This window comes from Pipistrellus kuhlii, unplaced genomic scaffold, assembly GCF_014108245.1.
Source record: "Pipistrellus kuhlii isolate mPipKuh1 unplaced genomic scaffold, mPipKuh1.p scaffold_m20_p_62, whole genome shotgun sequence".
Lineage (NCBI taxonomy): Eukaryota > Metazoa > Chordata > Mammalia > Chiroptera > Vespertilionidae > Pipistrellus > Pipistrellus kuhlii.
The window spans coordinates 285001-308155 of record NW_023425565.1 but is presented as its reverse complement, the minus strand read 5'-3'; the positions used below and the strand labels follow the sequence as shown (position 1 = coordinate 308155).

General features: G+C 56.1%; 1 protein-coding gene across 7 annotated transcripts in view; it reads left to right on the top strand.

The window, feature by feature from the left end:
• Positions 1-5467: 5467 nt before the first annotated feature.
• The window catches only part of PHF2 (PHD finger protein 2), a 103714-nt gene continuing 86026 nt past the window's right edge, over positions 5468-23155 (top strand). For all 7 annotated transcript variants that reach the window (XR_006740409.1, XM_036420146.1, XM_045575057.1 and 4 more), the window contains exon 1: positions 5468-5594. Coding sequence is in view for 6 of the 7 variants with exons in the window: in XM_036420146.1 (XP_036276039.1) it covers positions 5497-5594 (98 nt within the window). In the remaining variant the exon portion in view is untranslated. The remainder of the gene's footprint in view (positions 5595-23155) is intronic.

Below are 23155 nucleotides of genomic sequence, written 5' to 3'. Positions count from 1 at the left end.
AGTTAACCAGGCATGCTCAAACCCACTTCACGGAGGATCTGCTAGGGCTGGCGCTGTGCTAGCCTGTTAGCCAAGGAGACAAAATAATTTGAAACTATAAATCATTGCTGAAAGCAATTAAAGAAGACACAACAAATGGAAAAACATCCCATTTTCATGAATCATGAAATAATATTTAAGATGTCAATACTACCCAAAGCCATCTAGTGTGTCCTATGTAATCCCTGTCAAAATTGCAATATCTCTTTGCAGAAATAGAGAAGCCAATCCTCAACTTCAGATGGAAGTGTGAGCCAAACAATCTTGAAAAAGAACAAAGCTGGAGGACTCATATTTTCTGATTTCATGATGTGGTACTGCCATAAAAATAGACATACAGATGAATAAAATACAATAAAGAACCCAGAAATAAACCCTTGCCTATATGGTCAAAAGATTGTTGACAAGGCTGTCATAATCATTCCATGGGGAATGGGCAATGTTTTCAACAAATAGTGCTGGGGAAACTGGATATCCACACGCAAGAGAATTAAGCTGGACCCTTACCTCACACCATATACAAAAATTCAAAATGGATTGAAGACCTACATTTTAGAATTGAAATGATAAAACTCTTAGAAGGAAACGAGGGGGGAGAAGAAGATATGTAGATGGCCAATAAGCACATGAAAAGATGCACAACATCACTAATCATTAGAGAAATGTAAATCAAAATCACAATGATGATGGAGTTTCAGAGGAACCAAAAAACAAAACAGCAAAACCACCACAATGAGGTGCCACTTCACACACATTAGGATTGTTTATAATAAATACATACACACAAACACACACAACAAAAGAATTAGAAAATAAGTGTTGAGGATGTGGAGAAATGAAAACCCTTGTGCACTGTTGGTGGGAATGTGAAAAGGTGCAGCTGCTGCGGGAAACAGTATGGTTCCTCAGACAGTTAAAAATAGAACTACCGTATGGTTCAGCAATTCCACTTCTGGGTGTATGGACACACGAAAGAAGTGAAAGAAGGGACTTGGACAGATATTTGTGCACCTATGTTCATAGCAGAATAATTCACTAGAGCCAGAACATGGAAATAATCTAAGTACCCTGTTTCCTCAAAAATAAGACAGTGTCTTATATTAATTTTTTCTCCCCAAGTTGCGCTAGGTCTTATTTTCAGGGGATGTCTTATGTTTCCATGCGCTAGGTCTTATTTTCGGAGGATGTCTTATTTTCGGGGAAACACGGTATCCATTAACAGAGAATGGATAAACCAAACGATCTATAATAATAAAAGGGTAATATACTAATTAGACTGGACATCCTTCCTTCCAAAGCAGCGGCGGGCAGGAGCTGGGCTTGCATGAATTTCGTGCATGGGGCCTCTAGTACTAGTGTATGCATACAATATCGGATTGTATGCTATGACATGGGTGAACTTGAGGACATTAGGCTAAATGAAATGAGCCAGCCACGAAGGACAAACGCTATATGATTACACTTCTGAGGTAGCCAGTGTTGTCAAATTCAGAGTAGAAGGGTGGTATCCAGGGGCCAGGGAGAGGGGGTAATGGGGAGTTAGTGTTTAATAGTTTCAGTTTGGGAAGACGTTCTGGAGCTGCATGATAGTGATGATTAAACAACAGTGTGAATGTACTCAGTGCTCCAGAACAGCGCCCTTAAAACTGGTTAACATGGTGAATTTTATGGTGTGTGTTACCACAATTTAAAAAATCTCTGCACTAACATTCAATGCAATTTGTTGAGTGACTGGCTGTATAAACACATAATAGAAAACGCTGTTTTCCTTTGGGCAACAAGGTGAAGGACAGGTCTCGGTCACAGATGCTCACAGCTGGACACAGTGCTAATTGTGCTTTATTGGGGCACCAGGGTGAAGGGCAGCACAGGGACCACATGCTTGGGAGCCCATCCCCTTACCCTGAAGCCAGCCAGGCCACTGGGGTGAGTGGTGAGGTCTTGATGCTCACAAGAGTCCCGGGAATGGAGCAGCCGCCATGCTCACCATGCTCGGGCAGCGGAATGCCAGGTGTGCCTCTGGCCAGAGAGGACACCTGGGTCTCTGAAGCCACCAGCCCTTTCCTTTCTGGATCCCTATGAGGAAGTTCCCTTTGCTGTCATTCCCTTCTGTGTGGCCTTGCCTCGTCCAGGCCTCTGCTCCCAGGCCACCTCTGTCCCCTGCCCGCCCTGGGCTGGCTTCCCCAGGACATGGCGGCAGCCAGCCCTCTGGTACTTGCATATGTGTCGGCCTCCCTTTACTGCAGTACAAGCTCCGCAGGGCGTGGGACTGCTCAGTGCCTCACAGGGGCCACCAGGCAGCTACAGCACTGCTGGGCCCCGCCAGGTGCTCCATACCTGCTCGAGTGAATACACGAGGGTGAACATGGAGAAGAGGCACTTTCCGAAGGGAGAGAACAGGAAAGTTACAGAGGGCAGCCCAATCGGAGGAGTTTGGGACCATGTCTGGGCGTATTTTGGTCTGTGGTCAGCAGTCAGCCCACGAAAGAGCTCTGAATGAGAGCAAAGTCTTTTTTTAAAAAAAATTTTTTATTGATTTTTTTACAGAGAGGAAGAGAGAGGGATAGAGAGTTAGAAACATCGATGAGAGAGAATCATCGATCAGCTGCCTCTTGCACACCCCCTACTGGGGATGTGCCCGCAACCAAGGTACATGCCCTTGACTGGAATCGAACCTAGGACCCTTCAGCCCACAGGCCAATGCTCTATCCACGGAGCCAAACCGGTTTTGGCTGACAGCAAAGTCTTGATTCACTCTCCCAGATGCAGGTCCCTTCTCCAGCGACAGCAGAGAGCCACGGGCCATTGAGGGTGTTTGGGGCTTCCTGAGGGTGGCCAAGGGGTGCAGCATAGGCTTTGGGGTTAGCCTGGGTTCCTGTCCTGCTCCCCCATCTCACCAGCCAGCTGACCTCCTTCATGAGGCATTTAACTCTTTTGAGCCTCAGTTTTCACTTCTGGAAATGGCACCATTCCTACCCAGCCGTGACACCTGTCTAGATACTGATCTCTAAAGCGACAGCACTAACACCTAAGGTGTCACTGAGTGCTGAGTATGCAGCCACCGCCCGGAGGATGTTCTGAGTGCTCTGGAAGCAGCTGGTGAGTGCTGGTCCCGCCTGGGAAGAACTAAGCACAGTGCATTTGATAAATGCTGGGTAACGTCATTATTTGTATACAAAGAAATGGAAGCGTCAGCGATGAGGACTGCCCAGCCAGGGTGGCTTCCTGTGCACACAGAGGCCCCCAGAAGTTTCCGGCTTCCGTGGACCATGCCGCTGGAGGGGAAGGTGATGGCAGTGCCAGGCAGGCTCTCTCGGCCTCCTTATGGACTCAGACCTGCAGGCTGAGCACTGTTTGTCTGCCCTCGCTCACTGCAGGGAGTCAGTGGTCCAATGGCTACTCCCTTTCATAGCCATACGGGCTGTCCCCGGGAAGGAGGGCTCGGAGGGAGGGTGACAGCTGGAATTCAGGTAGGAAGGCCTTAGCTCCAGACCCTCAGCAGCTCTCCGAGGTGGGAAAGGGCGGAGGAGGAAGCTCACCCCTCTCCTGCCTCATCTTCCTCCTGCGTGTACCTCCCAGCTAAGGAGGAGGATAGCTGACTGTGTGGGGGCAGACTGACTCAATTTGGAGTGAAGACTTCAAATGAACTGCCTGCAAGTGGAGCCAGTGACCCTTAGAGGCTGCTGGCCGCAGGCTGAGAGCCCGTCAAGGATGCTGCAGGGAGGTGGTCTGGACCAGCCTTCCTGCTCTGGGCCTGTCGTTCTGTTTGCAGTGGCCAAGATGGGGCAGAGTGAGGGAGCCCACACAGCTCCCTACTCCAATTTAAGGGCCCACTCTGCTCCGGCCCCAGGGAAGGGCATGGAGGACACAGGATGCAGCAGCGGGGAGGGCCAGGCAGGGCCTGCTGAAGGACGCTGGGCAGCCGCCTAAGCATGCCAAAAACCTTGACCAGCCAGGTGAGGAGGGAGCGTTACTTCAGGGCAAAGGCTGGGGCCCAGCATGAGCTACAGCACCTCTGCACCCCCCCTTCCCCCCCAATGGGGCTCAGGAATCTGGGACACAAACCAGGGGCGCAGCACCTGTGCCTCCCCACCCCCAGGTCACCCAGGCCTGGGGGCTCTGACCAGTGTTCCTGAGCAGTTCAATTTTAGATAATCGCCCTCTTTTTACCGAGCTGGCCTGTGCCAGTGCTCCTGCCCGCTTTGGGAAGTGTGGGGCAGAATAAGGGAGGACGGGGTGTCCTCAGCTAGGAATGAGGGGAAGGCAGGAGGAAAGGGAGCAGTAAGGAAGGGATGGAGGAGCCCTCTGCCCGCTGCTGAGTCAGAACAAAGTTAGAGCCAAGCAGTGTCTCCTGTACCTTTTAATGAGAAGGGACACCCTAGGGGATCTCATCCTAGGGGTTTCCTGTACCCCCAGCCCACCTCTTACCCTCACCCAGTGGCCAGGGCCCCCTTCCCTGCAGGTCCCTCCCCATGTTCTCCCCCCGCAATGCCCTGGCCTACCTCGCCTGGCAGGGCACCGGTTCCTCTTCTCCTGCAGGGGGTCTCCCCCGGGCCTCCTGCCCCCTCCCCGCGGGTCCCCGGCCCACTTTCTCCGTGGAGAGTCCCCCAGCTTACCTGCTCCCCGGAGAGCTTCCCAGGCCTACCTCCTGCCCAGGCAAGACTGCAAGCCCACCTTCTTCCCAGATGGGCCCCTGACCCACCTTCTCCCCTAACCGGGGTCCCGGGTCCCCTTCTCCCCTAACCGGGGTCCCGGGTCCCCTTCTCCCCTAACCGGGGTCCCGGGCCCCCTTTTCCCCTAACCGGGGTCCCGGACCCACCTTCCCCCCTAACCGGGGTCCCGGACCCCCTTCTCCCCTAACCGGTGTCCCGGACCCACCTTCCCCCCTAACCGGGGTCCGGGACCCACCTTCCCCCCTAACCGGGGTCCGGGACCCACCTTCTCCCCTAACCGGGGTCCGGGACCCACCTTCCCCCCTAACCGGGGTCCGGGACCCACCTTCCCCCCTAACCGGGGTCCGGGAGCACCTTCCCAGGACGATCCCAGGCCCACCTTCTCCCGGGCGGGTCCCGGCCCGCCTTCCGCGGCGGAGCGGCGGCCAGGCCGCAGGCGGAGGCGGCGCCACCCGGGGCGCTGACGTAGAGGCCGCTCGGCGGCCGGGGGTCCCTTCGGTGGGGCCGCGGCTCCCCGCCCGCCCGCCGCCCCCGCGCGTCCATCCCTTTTGTGTCCCGCACGCCGGCCCCGCGCACACTCGCGCCCTGCGCCCGGCCGCGGGCGGCTCCCGGCCTGCGCGCGCCCCGCTTTGTGTGGACGCGCCGCGGGAACGCGCGGGCTGCCTGCTCCCCCGGCCCGTCCCCGGCCCCGGCCTCGGCCCCGGCCCGCCCGGCCCCCGCCCGGCCCGGCCCGCCCGGCCCGACCCGGAGCAGCGCGGGCGGCGGGCGGGCGGGCGGCGCGAACATGGCGACCGTGCCGGTGTACTGCGTCTGCCGGCTGCCCTACGACGTTACCCGCTTCATGATCGAGTGCGACGCCTGCAAGGACTGGTTCCACGGCAGGTGAGCGCGGCGCCCCGCGCGGCCCGGCCGGCCCGGCGCGGCCCGAGCGCCCCCAGGCCCGCCCGCCGGCCGCGCGCCCTTTTGTGCCCGGGGCGGGGGCCAGGCCGCGGCGCCCCTCGCCGCGCACAAAGCGGCCGGGCCGGGGCCGCGCGGGGAGTTGGGGCGCCGGGCCTGGCGCCTGACCGCGGGGCGCAGGCCGCTCCGGGGTCCAGGCCGGCGCCGCCTCCCCCGCGAAGTTGCAGGAACTTTCCCCGCGCGGCCCGGGGAGGCGCGAGCGGCGGCTCGGACGCGGCGGGGCCGGGCGGACGCGGCCCGGGGAGGGGACGGCCGGCGCGCCCACCCGGCGCTGCGGCCGGAGCTCCGGCCTCCTCTGCGCGGGGGACCCCTTCCCGGCCCCGGGCCCCGGTGCCCGGCGGCCTGCCCCTCCCCGGGGAGGGGGTGACAGAAGGGTGTCTGCGGGTGGGTGCCGTGGCTTTGCCGCCTCCTCGCTGGCCGGCACGTCCCCCCTCTCCCTCCTCTGCTCCCGGCGGGGACACCCCGGTCTGACTTGAACCTTACGACGCTCTCCGAGGAAGATGGTTTGGGGAGGCGAAGCTTATCTCTTGCCCATGGCCGTGACCTGGCCCTGCGCCTAGTTTTCCAAAGCGAGGTCCCTTCCCACCCAGAAGTAAGTGGAGGGGAGGAAGAGGAGGTGGCACTGCTGCCCAAACTGCTCCAACAGGTTTTCATGGTTTGGGCCTCTGCAGCACCGGCCGGAGGCTGGCCAGGGCCCTGTGCCCTCCGAGGCCCCCAGAACAGGACTGGGGGCAAGAGAGGGGTATGTGCCCTGGGGGATCCCCGATCCCCGGGGCTGTGGGGTCTAGTCCTGCCAGTTCACAGGTGGGGAGCCTGGCAGCCAGATGTGACAGGACCTGCTCAGACTGGTCAGCGCCAGGCCCAGTCCCTGTGACAGGGACCTGGCCAGGAGGGGGTGGGACTCGGTGAAGCCAGTACATCTCCCCAACCCTCCTGGCCTCCCAGGCTGCCTGCCTTCCAGCGCCCAGGGCTGCGAGGACCCTCCCCACCCCACGCCCCAGCAGCAGAGCCTGGGGCTGTGCACATCCACCAGCCGGCATCCCCTCAAAGTTCCTAGCTGGACGAAGTGAGAGAGCGGCCCTCTGAGCTCACATCCCCTCAGTTCCAGAGATGCTGAGAAGGTGGCCCTCTGTTCCCTGAGAGTGAAGGGGCTTCTCCCCCTTCCTGCCCCACCTGGACCTGCAGAGTTCCCGGGGTGCCCAGGCTGGGGGCGGTGTGAGAGCCTGGGAGGACCTTTGTCTGTCTGGCCAGGGCCCTGTCCACCTTGCTGAGCTGGATAGGGGATTGGAGCTGGCGGCTGGCCTGAGGGGCTGGTGGCATTTGCTGGGGTGGCCTGGGCAGAGGCCGGGAGGAGGTGCACCCTGACACCTTAAAGGGTCTGTTTTTTGGGGGGACCTTGTCTCCTCATTTCTAGTTTCTCGCCTGAGGTCTTTCATTTGACCTCACAGGCAGAGATTATTTGACCCCATAGATTTGTGTCCACCTGTGTGGATGGCCCTGGGTTCAGAAGGGCCTTCCCCCTGCAGAGGGATGTCTTCTGGACATCTGTTCAGAGTCACTCGCAGAAAGGAGCCCTGAGGGTGAAACACTGGCCCCAGGAGGTCCCTCCCCACCACCCACACGCGGGACCTGGCAGCCTGGCCAGGCTCCTCCCGCCAGAAAGGTGTGTGACAGGATTGGTGTTTTCCAACCTCCAAATATTCCTGGGTGGCCCGCTGCTCTTTCTAGATCCACTCACCATCTGTCCTGTTGTTTACTTAGTATTCAACAGCTCAGCTCACTTGTTAAAAGTTTGAGTACTTTGTAACTTTTTATTTTGAGAGAATTTTAGACTTAGAGAAGAGTTGCCGAAATGGTGCAGTTTCCCCCCGTCCTTCCCTCCATGGAGGTTCACGTCTCCCCAGATTGTGCTGCCGGCATGGAAACTGAGGCAGGATCCCTGGGCAGCCTGTCTCCAGGCTACAGGCGCCAGCCGTCAATTTGACAGGCTCCTACCTCCTGTCCGCTTCTCGTTCCAGGACCCAGTGCCGTTCGCTCTCCTGTCTCCTTTCCCTCCTCCTGTCTCCTTTCCCTCCGGAGCGTTTGTCATTTGCCACAGGCAGCACCTGTGAGCATAAGCAGACCCTTCAGAGTAACAGGCCCTGTCTTGCCCCCCACCCCGCCGTGATCTATCCCCCCTCTCCAGACTACCACATTTTGAGGGGATTGGAAGGGGGATTCTGAGGTTACCCACATTCATGCTAATGGAGCGTGCCAGCCGAGAGCATAGTGGGGCAGCTCTTTTGGGGGGGCAGAGCCTGTTCCCAGGGTACGATCCCCTCAACACCTGAGCCCCCTCCCCCTGTTCTCTGGGGAGGCCTCTCGCCTGGGTTGGACGACAAGTCCGGTCAGCAGGAAGCCAGGAGCCCATGTTCCCGCTGGGCTGGGCAGTGGCTGGTCTCTTGAGTCGGGGCACCTTGTCAGCCCACCAGCCGCCACTGGCACGGCCTGGCCTCCCCTGGGACTGGCTGTGACAGGGAGCGGTGGGTTTTGCAGAAGCCACCGGGGAGCACCGTCTTATCTGTCTGGTGGGGACGTGTGGGTCCACGTTGGCTTGGGGACCTTCCTCCCCAATTGGGGTGCCACAAGCCACCGGGCCAAGCACTAGGTAGCTTCTGGGTCCCTCCGCCTTCCTGAGTGAGGTGTCCAGTGGACCCCATGGCTCACTTGTCACCACCCTGGGGAAGAGGCTCTGCCTCCGGGACATAGGCCTGATCCTGTGAGAGCAGCAAACGCCCTTCAGCTTCCTGGCCTCTGCCGTCACCTGAGCTACGGAGTCGGAAGGGTTTGGAGACCCGGCAGGAAAGTGGACTTTCAGAAGTTTGAAAGCTGAAGTTGCTGTGTGAGTCCTGCAGTGACAGCAGTTCCATTTATTTCTCAGTAAACACTGTGGGCGCATGTTCTCTGTGGGGTGCCTGCTGGGTCTGGGGTTCCTGGAATAACAAGGTAGATTCCTTGCCTCTGTGGGGTTTCTTCTATGGGAGTCAAACATAGAACACGGGTCCCAGGCCAGCCTGTCGGATTGTGAGGAAGCATCGCGGGGCAGGAACCGGGCACCGGGCGGGGACAGGGAGGCAGTGCAGGGCAGCCTCAGTGAGGCCAGGAGGCAGCAGCCGTGTGGGAGGCTCCGACCAAAGGTGGGGGGAGGGGACTGAGGACCTGGCTGGGTCCCTTTGGCTGCCATGGGGTCAGTTGGTGACAGGGCAGGACAAGAGCCACTGTGCAGGTGAGAGGAGCTGGGTGAGAAGAGGGGGGGGTACCGGGTAGTGAGAGGGGTCAGATTCCGGCGTAGATCCCCTCCGATGCCTGTTTCTCTTCCTCTGCGGGGGCTCGGCTGCCCTCCTGGCCAGGGCCCTCTCCCCGGGCCATCGCCTCCGGACGCGGCGGCCTTTGTGAGCTCTCACCCACCAGCTGCAGGTTCTGGGGCAGAGCCACACGCAGAGGCCCTTGGCTCTCACGGTGCCCCCCGGCGCACGGGGCTCCTGCAGCTCAGTGGGCCAGCGGGGCCTGTGCGCTTGGAGGGGAAGGAGGGCGCCAGGGGCTGCAGTCTGGGCGACTAGATCTGACAGTTAAACCCTAGAACCTGAGGTTCCTAAATGCCAGGGAAGGGCATCCACAGGAAGATGGAGTGTGGCCTGCCTGACGTGTGTATAGATGATCATCATTTTAAAGTGAGGAATTCTTCTGTGACGTTAACAAGTTCTGGGGGAGGTGGGGGAGGCCAGTTCCCAGAGGTGGAGCCGAGGTGCCCTGTCCCCCGCCCTCCGCGGGTGAGTGAGTCTCCTCAGGAGCCACTTGGAGTTGGGCTCATTGGGTTGCCAGTGTGTACTTTCATAGAAAAGATTGGGCTGGAAATGTGCCTGTGTGAGTCTTTTCACTGCAGCCCACGTCTGCGTGGATCCAGTTGGGTCCAGGTATGCTGCTGGCGGCCTGATTTGGGCAGAGGTTTGGAGGTCTTATTCCCAGAGAACGTGGGATTTGCTGTTGGGAGTGAGTGTCAGCTGGAAAATACTGTGCCACATGGAATGTACTTGGAGGAATCTAGCGCCTGGATTCCGGGTGTGGGAGAGCAGAGTGGTCACGTGGCTTCTAAGTGACCAATGAGATAACAGTGCCGCCGGGGCTGGCCTTGATGGCCCCAGGGTTTGTTCACCTTCATCCTCCATGGGTTCCCACAGTGCTCTCCTTGTCCTCCCACTTCCAGCAGAGAGGGGGCGCTAGTAGACACTCCTCAGCCGGGGTGCAGGGGCAGGGATTGTTGTTCTGGAATAATCCCAGGCTGGGTGAAGGGCCTGAACAGTCACCAGGGACTGGCATCCCTCTTCGTGCCCCTGGTTTCACAAATGCAATGTGGATGGAAACAACTTGACAGCAGGAAGGTGACTTCCAGCGCCAGGTGAAGACAGGGCCCCTGTGTCTGGTGGCCTCGGTGCCCACCAGCCTCGCGCTGAGATTTGTGTCTCCCTCTTTGCACCTCTCCTCTCGCCCGCCATCGTTCCCAGCTGCTGCTGCCGTGGCTCTCAGCGCTCTGGCTGGTGAGTGACCCGCACCGTGCACTCCAGAAGGGCGCTTGGCCCTGTGTGTTGAGTTCAGTGTCTGGCCCTGGCCGGGGGTTCAGCTGCGGGAGCGTTGTCTCATACAGCCCAGGTGGAGGAAGAAGCAGGTTTGATTCCCAGTCCGGGAACATACCTAGGTTGTGGGTTCAATTCCCAATCAGGGCTCTTACGGGAGGCAACTGATTGATGTTATATTTCTATCTCACATCGATGCTTTTCTCTCTAAAATCAATAAAAAAAACAAATAAAAAACATATCCTTGGGTGAGGAAGAAATAAGAATTTAGTGCCTGTTCACTTCCCCTCAAAGTGATGGGTCATCCATAAAAAAGCATAAAATTCCAATCAATGGCTGGCTTTGACCTCAGAACATAAAAACTGAAGGTCCTTGTGGTGTTTGTCCAGGCAAATGGAGAATGCAGGCTTTTATCTTTTTTAAAAAAAATGGGGTGAAATTCACACACCATGCAATTATCCATTTTAAAGTGCACAGTTTATGGCATTTAATGCATTCAGAATGCTGTGCAACTATCTATCTATGCCCAAAAATTTTTATCACCCCAAACCCATCAAACAACATCTTTCCCTCCTTTCCCCACAGACCTGGACAACAGCCATTTGTGTCCCTACGGACTTATCTATTCTGGACATTTCATATAAATGGAATCATACAATACGAAACCTCTTGTGTCTGACTTCTTTTACTTAGTGTCGTGTGTGTGTGTGTGTTTTTCTTGTTCGTCCATGTTGTAGCATGTATCAAAACTTCATTTTTTTTAATAGTGGAAGAATGCTGTATTGTGTGGCTAGACCACAGTTTGTGTATCCACTCACCTGTTGATGGACACTTGGGCTTTTCCCACCAATGGCTATTGTCAATGGTGCCGCTACGAACATTCGCATACAGATGTTTGAAGACCTGTTTTCAATGCTTTTAGGAATTGTTGGGACATATGGTTATTCTCTGTTTACCTTTTTGAGAAACCAACAAACCGTTTCCCACAGCAGCTGCACCCTTTTCCAGCTCCCTCCCAGTGCCGGAGTGATCTGCGTCCTCACAGCACTGGCTGTGTCCCTGGCTAACACTATGGCCGTCCTGGTGGAGGGACGGGGTCCGCAGTGTGGTTTGGTTTGATTTCCCTGGTGGCTAATGGTGTGGAGCATGCACTCATGGGCTTGCTGTCCATCCGTGTATCTTCTTTGGAGAAACGTCTGTTGAAACACTTTGCCCGTTTGTAAATTGGATTATTTGTCTTTTTATTTTTGAATATTTTTAAGTGTTCTTTATATATTCTGGACACTAGAGTCTTATCAGATACCTGATTTGTAAATATTTTCCCATGTGTGGGTTGTTTTTTCACTTTTGTGATAATGTTCATTAATGCATAAAAAGTTTTTAATTTTAATTTTTCTTCTGTTTATCTTTGTTGTTGTTGTTCTTTAGATTTTTTTATTCACTTGATTTTTAGATTCACTTGTTGGTAGATATGTATTTGATGTCTTTTTGTTGTTCATAATTTTTACGTTTACCTTTTTCTTCTTCTTCCTCTTCTTAAAGAATACCCTTCAGCATTTCATGTAATCCTGGTTTGGTGGTGATGAACTCCTTTAGCTTTTTCTTATCTGTGAAGCTCTTTATCTGTCCTTCAATTCTGAATGATAGCTTTGCTGGGTAGAGTAATCTTGGTTGTAGGTTCTTGCTGTTCATCACTTTGAATATTTCTTGCCACTCCCTTCTGGCCTGCATAGTTTCTGTTGAGAAATCAGCTGGCAGTCATATGGGTATTCCCTTGTTGATAACTATTTTTCTCTTGCTGCTTGTAAGATTCTCTCTTTGTCTTTTGCCCTTGGCATTTTAATTATGATGTGTCTTGGTGTGGTCCTCTTTGGATTCCTCCTGTTTGGGGTTCTGTGCGCTTCCTGGACTTGTAAGTCTATTTCTTTAACCAGGTAGGGAAAGTTTTCTGTCATTATTTTTTTCAATAGGCCTTCAATGTCCTGTTCTCTCTCTTCTTCTGGCACCCCCAAAATCCGGATGTTGGTATGCTTAAAGCTGTCCCAGAGGCTCCTTACGCTATCCTCACACTTTTGGATTCTTTTTTGCTTCCTCATATTCCAGATCTTTGGTTGACTCTTGGGGTACGTTGATCTACAGTTGAGTTTCTGTATATTCTTTATTTCAGACTGTGTATGCTTAATTTCTGACTGATCCTTTTTCTTATTTATTTATTTATTTATTTATTTATTTTGGTATTCTCATTAAGGTCCTTGAAAGATTCTTCAAGTTTCTCAGTGGTTTTTAGAAGATTCTTGAATATCCTTATAAATGTGATTCTGAACTCTGTAACTCTGTGTCATCCAGTAGTTTACTTTTCCTCCATCTCTTCCATTTGTGACATGCTTCTGGGTCTCTGCATTTAAAAAAAAAAAAAAAAAAAAAAAAAAAAAAAATATATATATATATATATATATATATATATATATATATATATATATATATTATTGATTTTTCACAGAGAGGACGGGAGAGGGATAGACAGAAACATCGATGAGAGAGATACATCCACCAGCTGCCTCCTGCACACCCCCCACTGGGGATGTGCCTGCAGCCAATGTACATGCCCCTGACTGGAATCGAACCCAGGACCCTTGAGTCTGCAGACCGACGTTCTATCCACTGAGCCAAACTGGTTTTGGCATGTCTCCGCATTTTGGTTGCCTCCCTGTGTTGATGGAGTGGCTTTGTGTGATAGGTGACTTATAGGGGCCAGTAGCTCAGCTTCCCCAATCACCCGAGGTGGTTGCTCTTGGTAAACCCTTCTGTAGGCTGAGTGCAATGTCTTGGTGTAGTTAAGCCTTGATTGCTTTTGGTACACTGGGAGAGATTGACCACCAGGCCAGTTGGCTGTGAGGACCCGCTGTGTGTATAATGGAAGAACTGCTGTGCTGGAGACATGCTTATGGTGCAGGCCTTGTTTCAGTGGGGCTTTGGTGCTCACTGGGTCTGCCTCCCGAATGTGTCACTTAGGATGTGAGGAGTTGAAATCTGGTGTCTCACACTGGCCACTAGGTACACTGGCTTCTGGATCTCCAATTGGGTGCAGTTCAGCTACTGTCTGAGACCATCCAGCAAGAGCTACAGCGAGAACCATAGTCCTCTCCTCCCTGCTTGGAGCTTGGAGGCTTTGCAGCTGTCTGCACAGGGTTGCAAGTTTGTTAGATTAAACTGCAATAGAGAAGGCCATTCTTATGCAAAAGCCACTGCTTAGAGCTTGGGTGTGTTTGTAGATTGTGCGGGGCGGAGTCTCAGGGCATCACTAGGCTAGTGCCTGGCCAACAGCGATGGCTGCAAGTCAGCCATCTCTGCCTCTCTGACCACTTCTCTGCCTCTCTGACCACGTCGCCGCATCTTGTGGCCCAGCACAGCAAACAATTATTCTTGCGCGCAGCTCTGCAAGCAAGCCACCCTCACTTTCCGACCTTCTTTCCAGAAACTGGATTTCAAAGAGATGGGGAGCTTGTCTCTCTTTGGGTTGAAGAAAGCAACGCCTGCTGCCAGCCAGGAGCTGCTGCCAGCCCGCAGCACGCGTGCGCACACCCCGTACCTCAGTTTTTCAGCGCTTGTGCCCTGAATGCTCCTTTCTCTTTCAGTGTAGTTGTAGAGCTTCCACTCAGCCAGCCTTCCCGTGGTTCTGGGTGCTAGACATTTTGTCTGTTAGTTGTAGTTTTGAAATTGTTGTGCACAGTAGCAGTTTAGGTGTGTTTACCTAAGCCACTATCTTGGATCTGTTTATCCTTTTGATGTTATATCTAAGAATCCATTGTCAAACCCAACGTCATGAAGACTTACCCCTTTCCTTTTTTTCTAAGAGTTTTATAGTTTTAGGTCTTATGTTGAATTGTTTTTTTTATTTTGTTTGTTTGTTTTTAAATTATTTTCAGTTAATTTTTAAAAAATATATTTTTATTGATTTTTTACAGAGAGGAAGGGAGAGAGCTAGAGAGCTAGAAACGTCAGTGAGAGAGAAACACCGACCAGCTGCCTCTTGCACACCCCCTACCGGGGATGTGCCCGCAACCAACGTACATGCCCCTGACCGGAATCGAACCTGGGACCTTTCAGTCCGCAGGCCAACGCTCTATCCACTGAGCCAAACCGGTTTCGACTCAGTTAATTTTTGTATGTGATTTGAGGTAGGGATTCAACTTCATTTATTTGCATGTGGATACCCAGTTGTCCCAGCACCATTTGTTGAAAAGAATTATCTTTCCTATGAAAGACTCGCACAGTAAAAACCGCGGTGGCCTTGTTTGACCACATGCATGAGCTCTGGACTCTGTTCCATTCCATTGGCCTATATGCCTCTACTTATGTTAGTATCACACTGTTTTCATTACTATAGCTTTGTAAGTTTTGAAATCAGGAATTGGGAGACCTCCAACTTTGTTCTTTTTAAAAAATATTGCTTTGGCTTTTCAGCGCTTCTTGCAATTCCCTGTGAAGTTGAGGATTGGCCTCTCAATTTCTGCAGCTAGGACTATTGAATTTTGACAGCGATTGCATTGAAGAGTCCAGTGTAGAGCATTTGGGGTAGTATTGACATGTTAACAATATTATGTCTTCTGATCCATGAGCACAGAATGTCTTCCCATTTATTTAGATTTAGGCCTTTGACTTTTTTCAGCAATGTTTTATGGTTTTTACTGTATGAATTTTTCATACCTTGGATAAGTTTATTCCTAGGTATTTTATTCCTTTGGATGCAATTGTAAATGGGATCGTTTTTGTAATTTCCTTTGGGTATTGTTTATTGCTGGCATTTTAACCCTTTTAAAACACATCACCTTTGAACCTGTGGTGGCTGAATTTTCAGAACCAGACACGTGCTAGCTGCTCGCCTGTGGGTGCCCTGTGATCAGACCGCGTCTGCACGCCTGGGGAAGAGTGCTGCTTTCCTTTTTAAACATAGTGTTTGTGAGCCTTGCCTCTGTCTCATCCCAGTGAGGCATTTTCCCTCCACATGTGGGCACTCCATGTATTATATGTAGGTCTCCGTCTCCTTCACCTGACGCGGCAGATCAGGGACCACTGCTGGGTGTGCTGACAGGGCCTCTGAGAGCTAGGTGGGGGTGGGTTCAGATTGGGAGAACCAGCAGTCTGAGGCTGGAGAGGTCAGCTTGTGGAGGTTTACAGGACAACGTGAGAGGCTGGGATGGCAGTGGTGTGTCTATCCCAGAGCTTCCCACCAGGGCCTCGTCATTGCTGAGAGTGATAGGGGGTGCCAGGGACCCCAGAGGGCAGGCTGGTCCTGGGGGACCCTAACTGCATGATGGTCAGCTGTTCCCTTTGGGCAGCCTCTGGCCTTATGCATGCACCCCAGGCTGGCTTCCTCAGTTGGGGTGCCATTTTCTGCTTCAAATAGAGGTGCAGAGTGCAGTAGGGTGCATGTCTCATGGTGCCAGGTAGAGGGCAATGTGAATGTATGGAGGGGCCTCGGAGAGGTCTGAGCCCCATCAGTGCTGACCCCTGGGCAGCCAGACTCAGCTCGGGTCCCTGACACGCGTCCACCCCTGCAGCCAGCAATCCAGAGCTGCGTCCGAGTGGCCCATCGCCTGGCAATGTGAACTCTGCTACTTGACGATCTTGTAACTTTGCAGATTTGCCCCTTGTTTGCTTTACCCTTGGGAACCCCATTAAGGCAGAGTGGGGGTGCAAATCTCCAAGCAGCTGGGCTGAGCAGGAAGGGCAGTGAGAAAGTAGGCCTGAGTGTGTCCCGGCGGGACAGGAGCACATCTCCTGGTTGACCTGCCTTTGCTGGAGAGATGACACCGGTTTGGGGATTCAGGCCCCATGTTCCTGCAGGAGAGACTGAGGCCTGGGTCCTGGTGCAGCCTGACACGTGGCATCCTGACACATTGTAGAAACCGCAGGCGGATTCAGTCTGCCTCCAAGTGAGCAAGGCTGGGGGGAGCGGGGCAGGCGGGGCTTCCGAAGAGCTTCCCGCCCCCGTGGGGAGAGGCCGGATTCCCAGAGCTTCCACAGGCATCCGCCGTCCGTCTGTGTGCGGCTGCTGGGATGGCTGCTCCGAAACCTGCTTCTGCTTCAAGGCAGCTGTTTCTCCATCCGGAATACCTTTGTGCTCTAAGAGCAACACAGGGTGCATGCGGGGCAGGAGGTGGCTTCTCCCTAAACTGCCTGTGCGTGCGTTTCTGGAGCTGGGAGGTTAGTTGCCGTTGGTGCTGGTGGAGCCTCTTTCCCCGCCTGTGGCACAGCTCCAGGAGCCTCTGCCTGCCTCTGGAGCGGCAGCTCAGAAAGAGGAGGGCGCTGCCTGCCGCTCCTTCGCACCCAGCGCAGGCCCGGCTACCTGTCACCGCCTCCTCTCTCCTCCTCAGCTCCCAGGGCCGGACCTGCCTCAGGGGCGGAGACTCTCTCTGGGGGAGGGCCGGCAGCGGCCTGCTCACCCGCTGATCAGTGGTCCCTGGGGCTTTGCTCAGACCTGGGGAACCTCCCGCCCGCCTCAGCCGTAGGGGGCAGCCGTGACGGTTTTGTGCGGCTCCTGTTGTGCTTGCAGACTGTGTTCACATTCGAGTCCGTCGTGGCTGGGAACCCCGTCTCGGAAGGCCAGGGCGTTGCACGTAGGCTGCAGTGGGAGTCATGAGGTTGGCGTCTCGCCTGCCAGGTGAGGCGGTCTGTCCGGCGTAGCACCGAAGGGTTCAGGGCTCTGAGGAAGACGCTGGGTCCCGGCACCACTGGGGAGCACAGGCCATGGCGGCCCCGCAGGCAGTGCCGGGCACCCCACGGCGGGGGCAGCAGGGCGGTGGTCACAGGTGGCTCAGTGCAGGGCAGCCGCGGGGGGAGCCCGGGCTGTCGGCCAGGAGCGGGAGTTCCCGTTTTACCCTCAGTGCTGCATCCAGACGGGGTGCGGCGGTCTGCAGTTTACAAGTCATCTCCGCGTGCTGTGCCCTGTATGAAGGGCAGGATGGAGAGAGACCCGAGAGCAGCTAGGAGGCCCTGGGGGCGGGGGGTCTGGAGACCAGTAGAACGCCTGGCACTCCACCTTGCCTGCCCCCGGGGGGGGGGCAGAGTCAGCCATGTGTCTCTTGCCCTGAGCGCCGCCCTGCTGCTGGAGGGTGGCCGTATCACCTGCTCTTGGCCTCGCGGTTCCAGGGCCATGTCGTCATGGTGATCCCTGATCCCGTTTTGTGCAGCCGGCCCTGGCCTGCTCCTGGCCCTGGGCCCTGCCCGCCAGGATCCCTGCCACCTGCCTTCTGTGCCGGGATCGGGCCTTTGTGTTTCGGTTTTGGCCCCAGACGTGGAGGTGTGTGTGCGAGGCGGGGTGCGGGGCGGGGTGCGAGGCGGGGTGCGGGGCGGGGTGCGATCACGTGTCCAGGGCTGAGCCACATCTCCCCCTCCTTTGAGCTGTGACTGGGTGCAGGACTAGGGCTCTGAGAACCTTTTACTGGGCTTCTGCCTCAGGACGGTGAGAAAGGCCTCTGTCCTCAGCCCAGATCTGCCCAGTGTGTGCTTTGTGCCTCCCCCCTAACCCCCGACTCCCACAGCCCCCCGGCCCCAACTCCCTGTGCTCTCCCTGAGCCCTGCAGGCGGTGCTGGCAGTGACCGAGAGGGTTCAGTCCAGAAGTCCTTACCCCCAGAGGGAGGTAAGGAGAGACCCTGGAGCAGGCAGCTGTGAAGCCGCTCTCCCGTGCCCGACCCCAAGCACCAGGCCCACATGGAGTCGCCCTTGTCCAGCTCGCCAGGGCCGTGGGTTCCTTTCCTCTTTCGGAGCCGTGTTTCTCGGGAACAGAGGTGGGCACTGGTGGGACCAGAGAGCACGTGAGGCTCTGCTCCTGCTGCTCCTCGGCAGCTGCCCGGCCTCCGGCCTGAAGGAGCCTGGTGCTGGCTTAGAGCTTGGAGGAGGCAGGCACGTTTCGGTTCAGTTTCAGAAATGACTTTAATGGTTGAAACTGGCCCCAAACCAGGCGCATCAGGGGAACTAATACGCATTTAGATGGGGGTTTCTCAGCCCGACTCTCTGGACACCGAGGCTGGGGCTCTGCCGGCAGGGGTGGAAGCTCCGCCCGCTGGTCTGGAACACGTGTCCCGCCGTCCACTGCGGCCTCTGCCCTCCAGGTGCTCCGTGGGAGAGGATGTGCAAGGGGGACGGCCCGGGAGCAAACAGGAAGCGGAGGCTGCTCACCAGTGTGCTCTCTCGGCCCGTGCTCTTGGCAGACCCGGAGGGAGATCCCTTCAGGAGGACTGGCCCCTCGGTGTGTGGCCTGGCTGCCCATCTGCAGGGAGGGCTGTGGCCAGCCGGACTCGTGGGTCTGGAGAAAGGTGGAGGCCTGAGGCCTGTCCGAGTGCAGGCTGCACGGTCACCCTGCTGGGGCCTCCCCTGCTGGCCTGTTTGTGTTTTCCATGGGACCTGGCCAGCTCTCAGAGGCCCAGGGCATGCTCCCCCAGTGAAACCATGGGCCGGAGCCAGCCCATCAGCCTCCCTCGTGCTGGTCACGTGGACCTAAGGGGCCGCCGAGCTGGCCAGGTGTCTCCAGGCTCACACCGCACTCCTGACACGCCGGGATTCCAGGAATCAGGTCTTAAACCCCCAGGATCCCTGAGCAGACAGCCCTGTGCTGGAGCCTCTGTCCAGTGGATGCAGGAGGATGTACCTGCATGTCTGCTGTTAGGGAGGCGCAGACACTTCTGGCACAGGCCTGTCAGCGTGACGGGCACACACTGCCAGCTGGTGAAGGAGCAGGCTCCGGTGAAGTCAGCCAGCGACACTTGGCACTCTGCCCTCTTACTCACTGCTTGGCAAGGGAATCCTTCCAGGCCCTTCTGGAAGTGTCCCGTCTTCAGGGAGGAGCTTATGGGGGAGGCATCGTGCTGCACTCTCCGGTGTCTGTGGTGCGTATCCCTCAGTGGATAGAGGGCCCTGTGCTCCCGGCGCCTGAGGTCTGTGTGGCCTCGCCTTGCCCCCCGTCGGCTCTGGGAGCCAGTGGGTCCCGGTATGGGGGTGGGGCACGGTGCTCCGTGGCTGGTGCTGACTGCTGGTCAGGTGTCCCCAGAGGCCCAGCTTGTGCCTTGGCCTCATGGCCCCGGGAGCCCTGGGGGTTGGGGACCCATCTGGAGGCGCTCGCCCCAGGGGGCCACCTGCTGCTCCTGCTCCAGGTCCCACCCCCTGCAGCTCAGTGTCTAGGGCAGGGCTCAGCAGAGTCGCCCGGTTTCCATATCCCAGTCTTTGCTTTTCTTGTCCTTCTGGGCAGATCATGGGATGCTCCGGCGGGACAGGACCTTGGAGAGCACCGCCCCTCCTTCCCCAGGTGCTCTTCCTCCTCCTCCTTCCCTCCTTCTCCACCCTCCGTGGACAGCCCCCACCTTCCTCTCTCAGGGTGTGGTGGAGCCCGTGGGCAGAGCCTCATCTCCATTGATCTAGAGTCAGAATTTCTGTTTATATGACCTCGGACTGCTCTTGAGTCAAATTTGTCTTCACAGTGATTTTGTGAGTCCTCTGGGATTTTTATTCCAGAGGGAAGGATGTCATTCCCAGAGCTTCCACACAGGCGTTCGCTGTACCTCTGTACGCAGCTGCTGGGATGGATGCTCCGAAACCTGCTTCTGGTGTAAAGCAACAGTGTCTCTATCTGGAATATCTGTTAAAAAACAAAAACAAAACACACACACACAAAAAAAAACCTGTGGAACAGGTGTAAAAACATAGAGACATTTAACCATTTACTATATCAAGGATTCTGGACTCTTAGATGATACAGGTGAGGGGATGAGTGAGTAAGTTATGATTATTCACACAATAGAGAATTATGCAGTGACCAACAGTGATGTTCACAGCTGGGTTTTAGTGATAAGTGAAAATGTTTGTTATGAATTGAATGGGGAAAAGGCAAGGTTCAGCATTATTTATGTAGCATGATAGCTGGTGTTAACCAGTTGAGACAGAAGAAGTTCCGGACGGAAAGAAGCCAGCGTATTAAAAGGGCTAAGAGCCTTTCTTTTCCTACTGCTTTTGTACTTTCTGTGCTTTCCATCTCGTTTCTCAGGAGCATAAGATTACGTTTACAATAAAAGGTAATGTTGTCAGAGTACGGAGGCCACCCCGCCCCGCCTCCCATCGCGCAGGCTTGGGGCCTGTGGATTTACAGACTGGCTGAGCGGCGCCCACTCACTCACCAGGGCAGGGAGGTCTAAAGGCTGGGGTGGGGTGTCTGCCCTTCTGGCACCCCCTTCTGATGTGACCCCCAGTAATGCACGTTAGCCTGGCCTGCAGCCTGCCCGCGGAGAAGGGGCCCCTCAGCACCCATGGCCAGAGCCACCCCGAGGGTCCCTGTGCAGGTACAGTTTTAAGCCCCTATGGCCCTGTCCTGTCAGCGCCCCCTCCCCTCCTTTGGGGTCACCCCAGGGGTGGGTGTCTCAGGCTGACGGGCTGGGATGGAGCCACCACCGCACTAAGAGGAGCCGCCGAAGCCCCACAGCCATGTCCCAGAGCAGCGGAACTGTCTGCCACCAGGCGCGCTCCTGAGCAAGCATCGCGTCCTGTGTGGGGCCCCAGGTGCTCAGCCAGCTTTGGGGGGCACCACGGGCTTCTGTGTCCTGACTTTCCCTGCTGCAGACTGGCTGTTGAACTCGCAGTTACTGCTCTCCTCACGAGGGGAGAACCTGTGGGGCCTCTTGCCACAGAATGTGTGGTTTGCAAGGTCGAGGGGGATCTGACCCCAGTGGGGTCCTTGGGGAGAGCCGAGCGGACACCAGCTTTCCCAGAGAGGCTGCGGCACGGCCCTGGGTGGCTAGTTCCAGTCTGAGCTGTCAAACACTGTGATGGGAGTCCTCCTGCAGGGCCTTCAAGCCATGGCTTCTAGATCCCGAACGATTGATTACTCAGACATTCAGATCAGATGCTCCACCTGAAGGGAGAGAGTGGGGCAAGCTAAGGCCAACATATGGGAGCCACTCCAATTGGATCTACTTTGGGGACCACAGTAAAGAATTCTGGACGTATAAGGTGACCCTTGAGAAATTTAGGGTTTCGTGTCACAGAAATACTTTCTGAGCACATTCTTAGTGTGACAGTGCCCATCCGGAATGCCCTGGGAACACTGTCTGTGCACACGCCCTGTCTGAGCGGGCCAGGGGCAGCACCGGACACGCTGCCGTACACGCGTGTGCACATGGCTGGCTGCACCATACAGTGTGTGTCCAAAGAGGCCCCGTTGTTTTCTTCTTCCCACACAGTTGGCAGGATTGAGTTTTGTCTCTGCAGCGTTCCTGAAGTGCAGTTGCAGATGCAGTTGCAATGTGTGTGAAGTGCACTTTGTGCGCCATGGAAGGAGGCCCCCGTGTCGCTCATCAGCTCATGCTCACCCTTTTCCTTGTGGGGACGCTGAGCTCCTGCCCTCTCGGCAGTCTGGCAGTTGCCTGTATGTAATACAATGTTGTGAACTCTAGTCCTCGTGCTGTCCGTCAGGTCCTCAGACCTTCCTTGTCTTGTAGCTGGAAGTTTGTGCCCCCCGCCTCCCACTTCCCTACAAAGATGCCTTGTCCTTGGTGGACCGGGGGCTCCTACGAGATGTTCCCCAAACAAGACCCACGTCCTGAGGCTGACCCAGCTTCTCTCCGCCGCCGAGCACTGCGCGGCTCGGCTTAGCTCGGCCTCACAGCACGGGCCCCGGGAGTGTTCGCGAGTCGGTGGCTGGCCGGTGGGAGTGGCCGTGGGCGGGTGGCCAGCAGGAACGCAGATCTTCCCAGTTGCTCATTTACCCACCATCCAACCTCTTGGGCAAGCTGCCCCCGGCTCCCACGGAACCCTCTGTTAGCAGGCTCCTCCTCCTGTCTTCTGGGTCCGGGTCCTCCCGGAGGTGCCTAGAGGGTACTTGGAGCCTACGGCCCAGCGGACGGCTGTCCTGGTGGGCGGCTTCGGGCAGCGGTGCTCGGAGGTTTCCTTGTTTCTGCCAGGACCCTGTGCCCTGAACGAAGGGGGCAGTGCAGTTATTGTAGTACCTGCTGGACCTGCCCCGCTGTGGCACCTCCTGGGCCCCGGCCACTGAGTGCTGCACTTCCGCCCGCGGCAGCCTTAGCCGCTCTTCCACTGGTGACCACCAACCTGGGGGCCCAGGAAAAGTCCAGATGCCACGAAGGAGACAGGAAAGCCCAGGCTCCCGTTGATCCCAATAAGTGAAATCAGCTGTGCCCCTGGTTACACAACTCCCCTGAATGTGGCCTGTGTTGGGGGGAGGGGCTGTCAACCTCCTTGTCTCCGGACCTTGAGCTCAGTCCCGCTGGAAAGGCTCTGGGGTGGGCCCGGGTACTAGGGGACAGGCAGGCAGCAGGGTGCCAGGGTTAGACTGAGTTTCCATGAGGGGCGTTGCTGGGCAGGAAAGCTAGATGCGGCAGGGCCCTCTGTCCCAGCCCTCGCAGCTGTCGCCTCACTGCTGGATGGGGGTCCCGGTGTCCGGACACCTCCTGGGGGGACACTGCCTGCGGACTGTGAGAAGGCCAGGAGGCTAGGCCAGGAGGTTGGGAGAGGGGCCTCCTGGTTGGGAAAAGGGGGTGGGAGGGCCTTCCAAGATGGGTGGCTCCACAGTGGACGAGGGTGCTGGCTTTGCAGGTGGCTGTTCTCAGTGCCAGGTCACTCCCGTCCCTGAAAACAGGCCGGTGGCTGGGTCTCTGCCCAGGACTGGCTTTGGCCCGGGCCTCAGGAAGTACCCTCCCGGGTGTGTGGTGCATGTGGTACATCCTTCCTGAGAGGGTTCCCGAGGGACCAGCCACCAGGACCCCAGGAGCGAGCCCGGCGCAGCAGTCCTCACACCGGGGACTGAAACCCTCTCCAGGGGGACGCAGGAGGGCGTTTCCCTGAGAAGCTGGCACTTTGTCCGGTTGGCT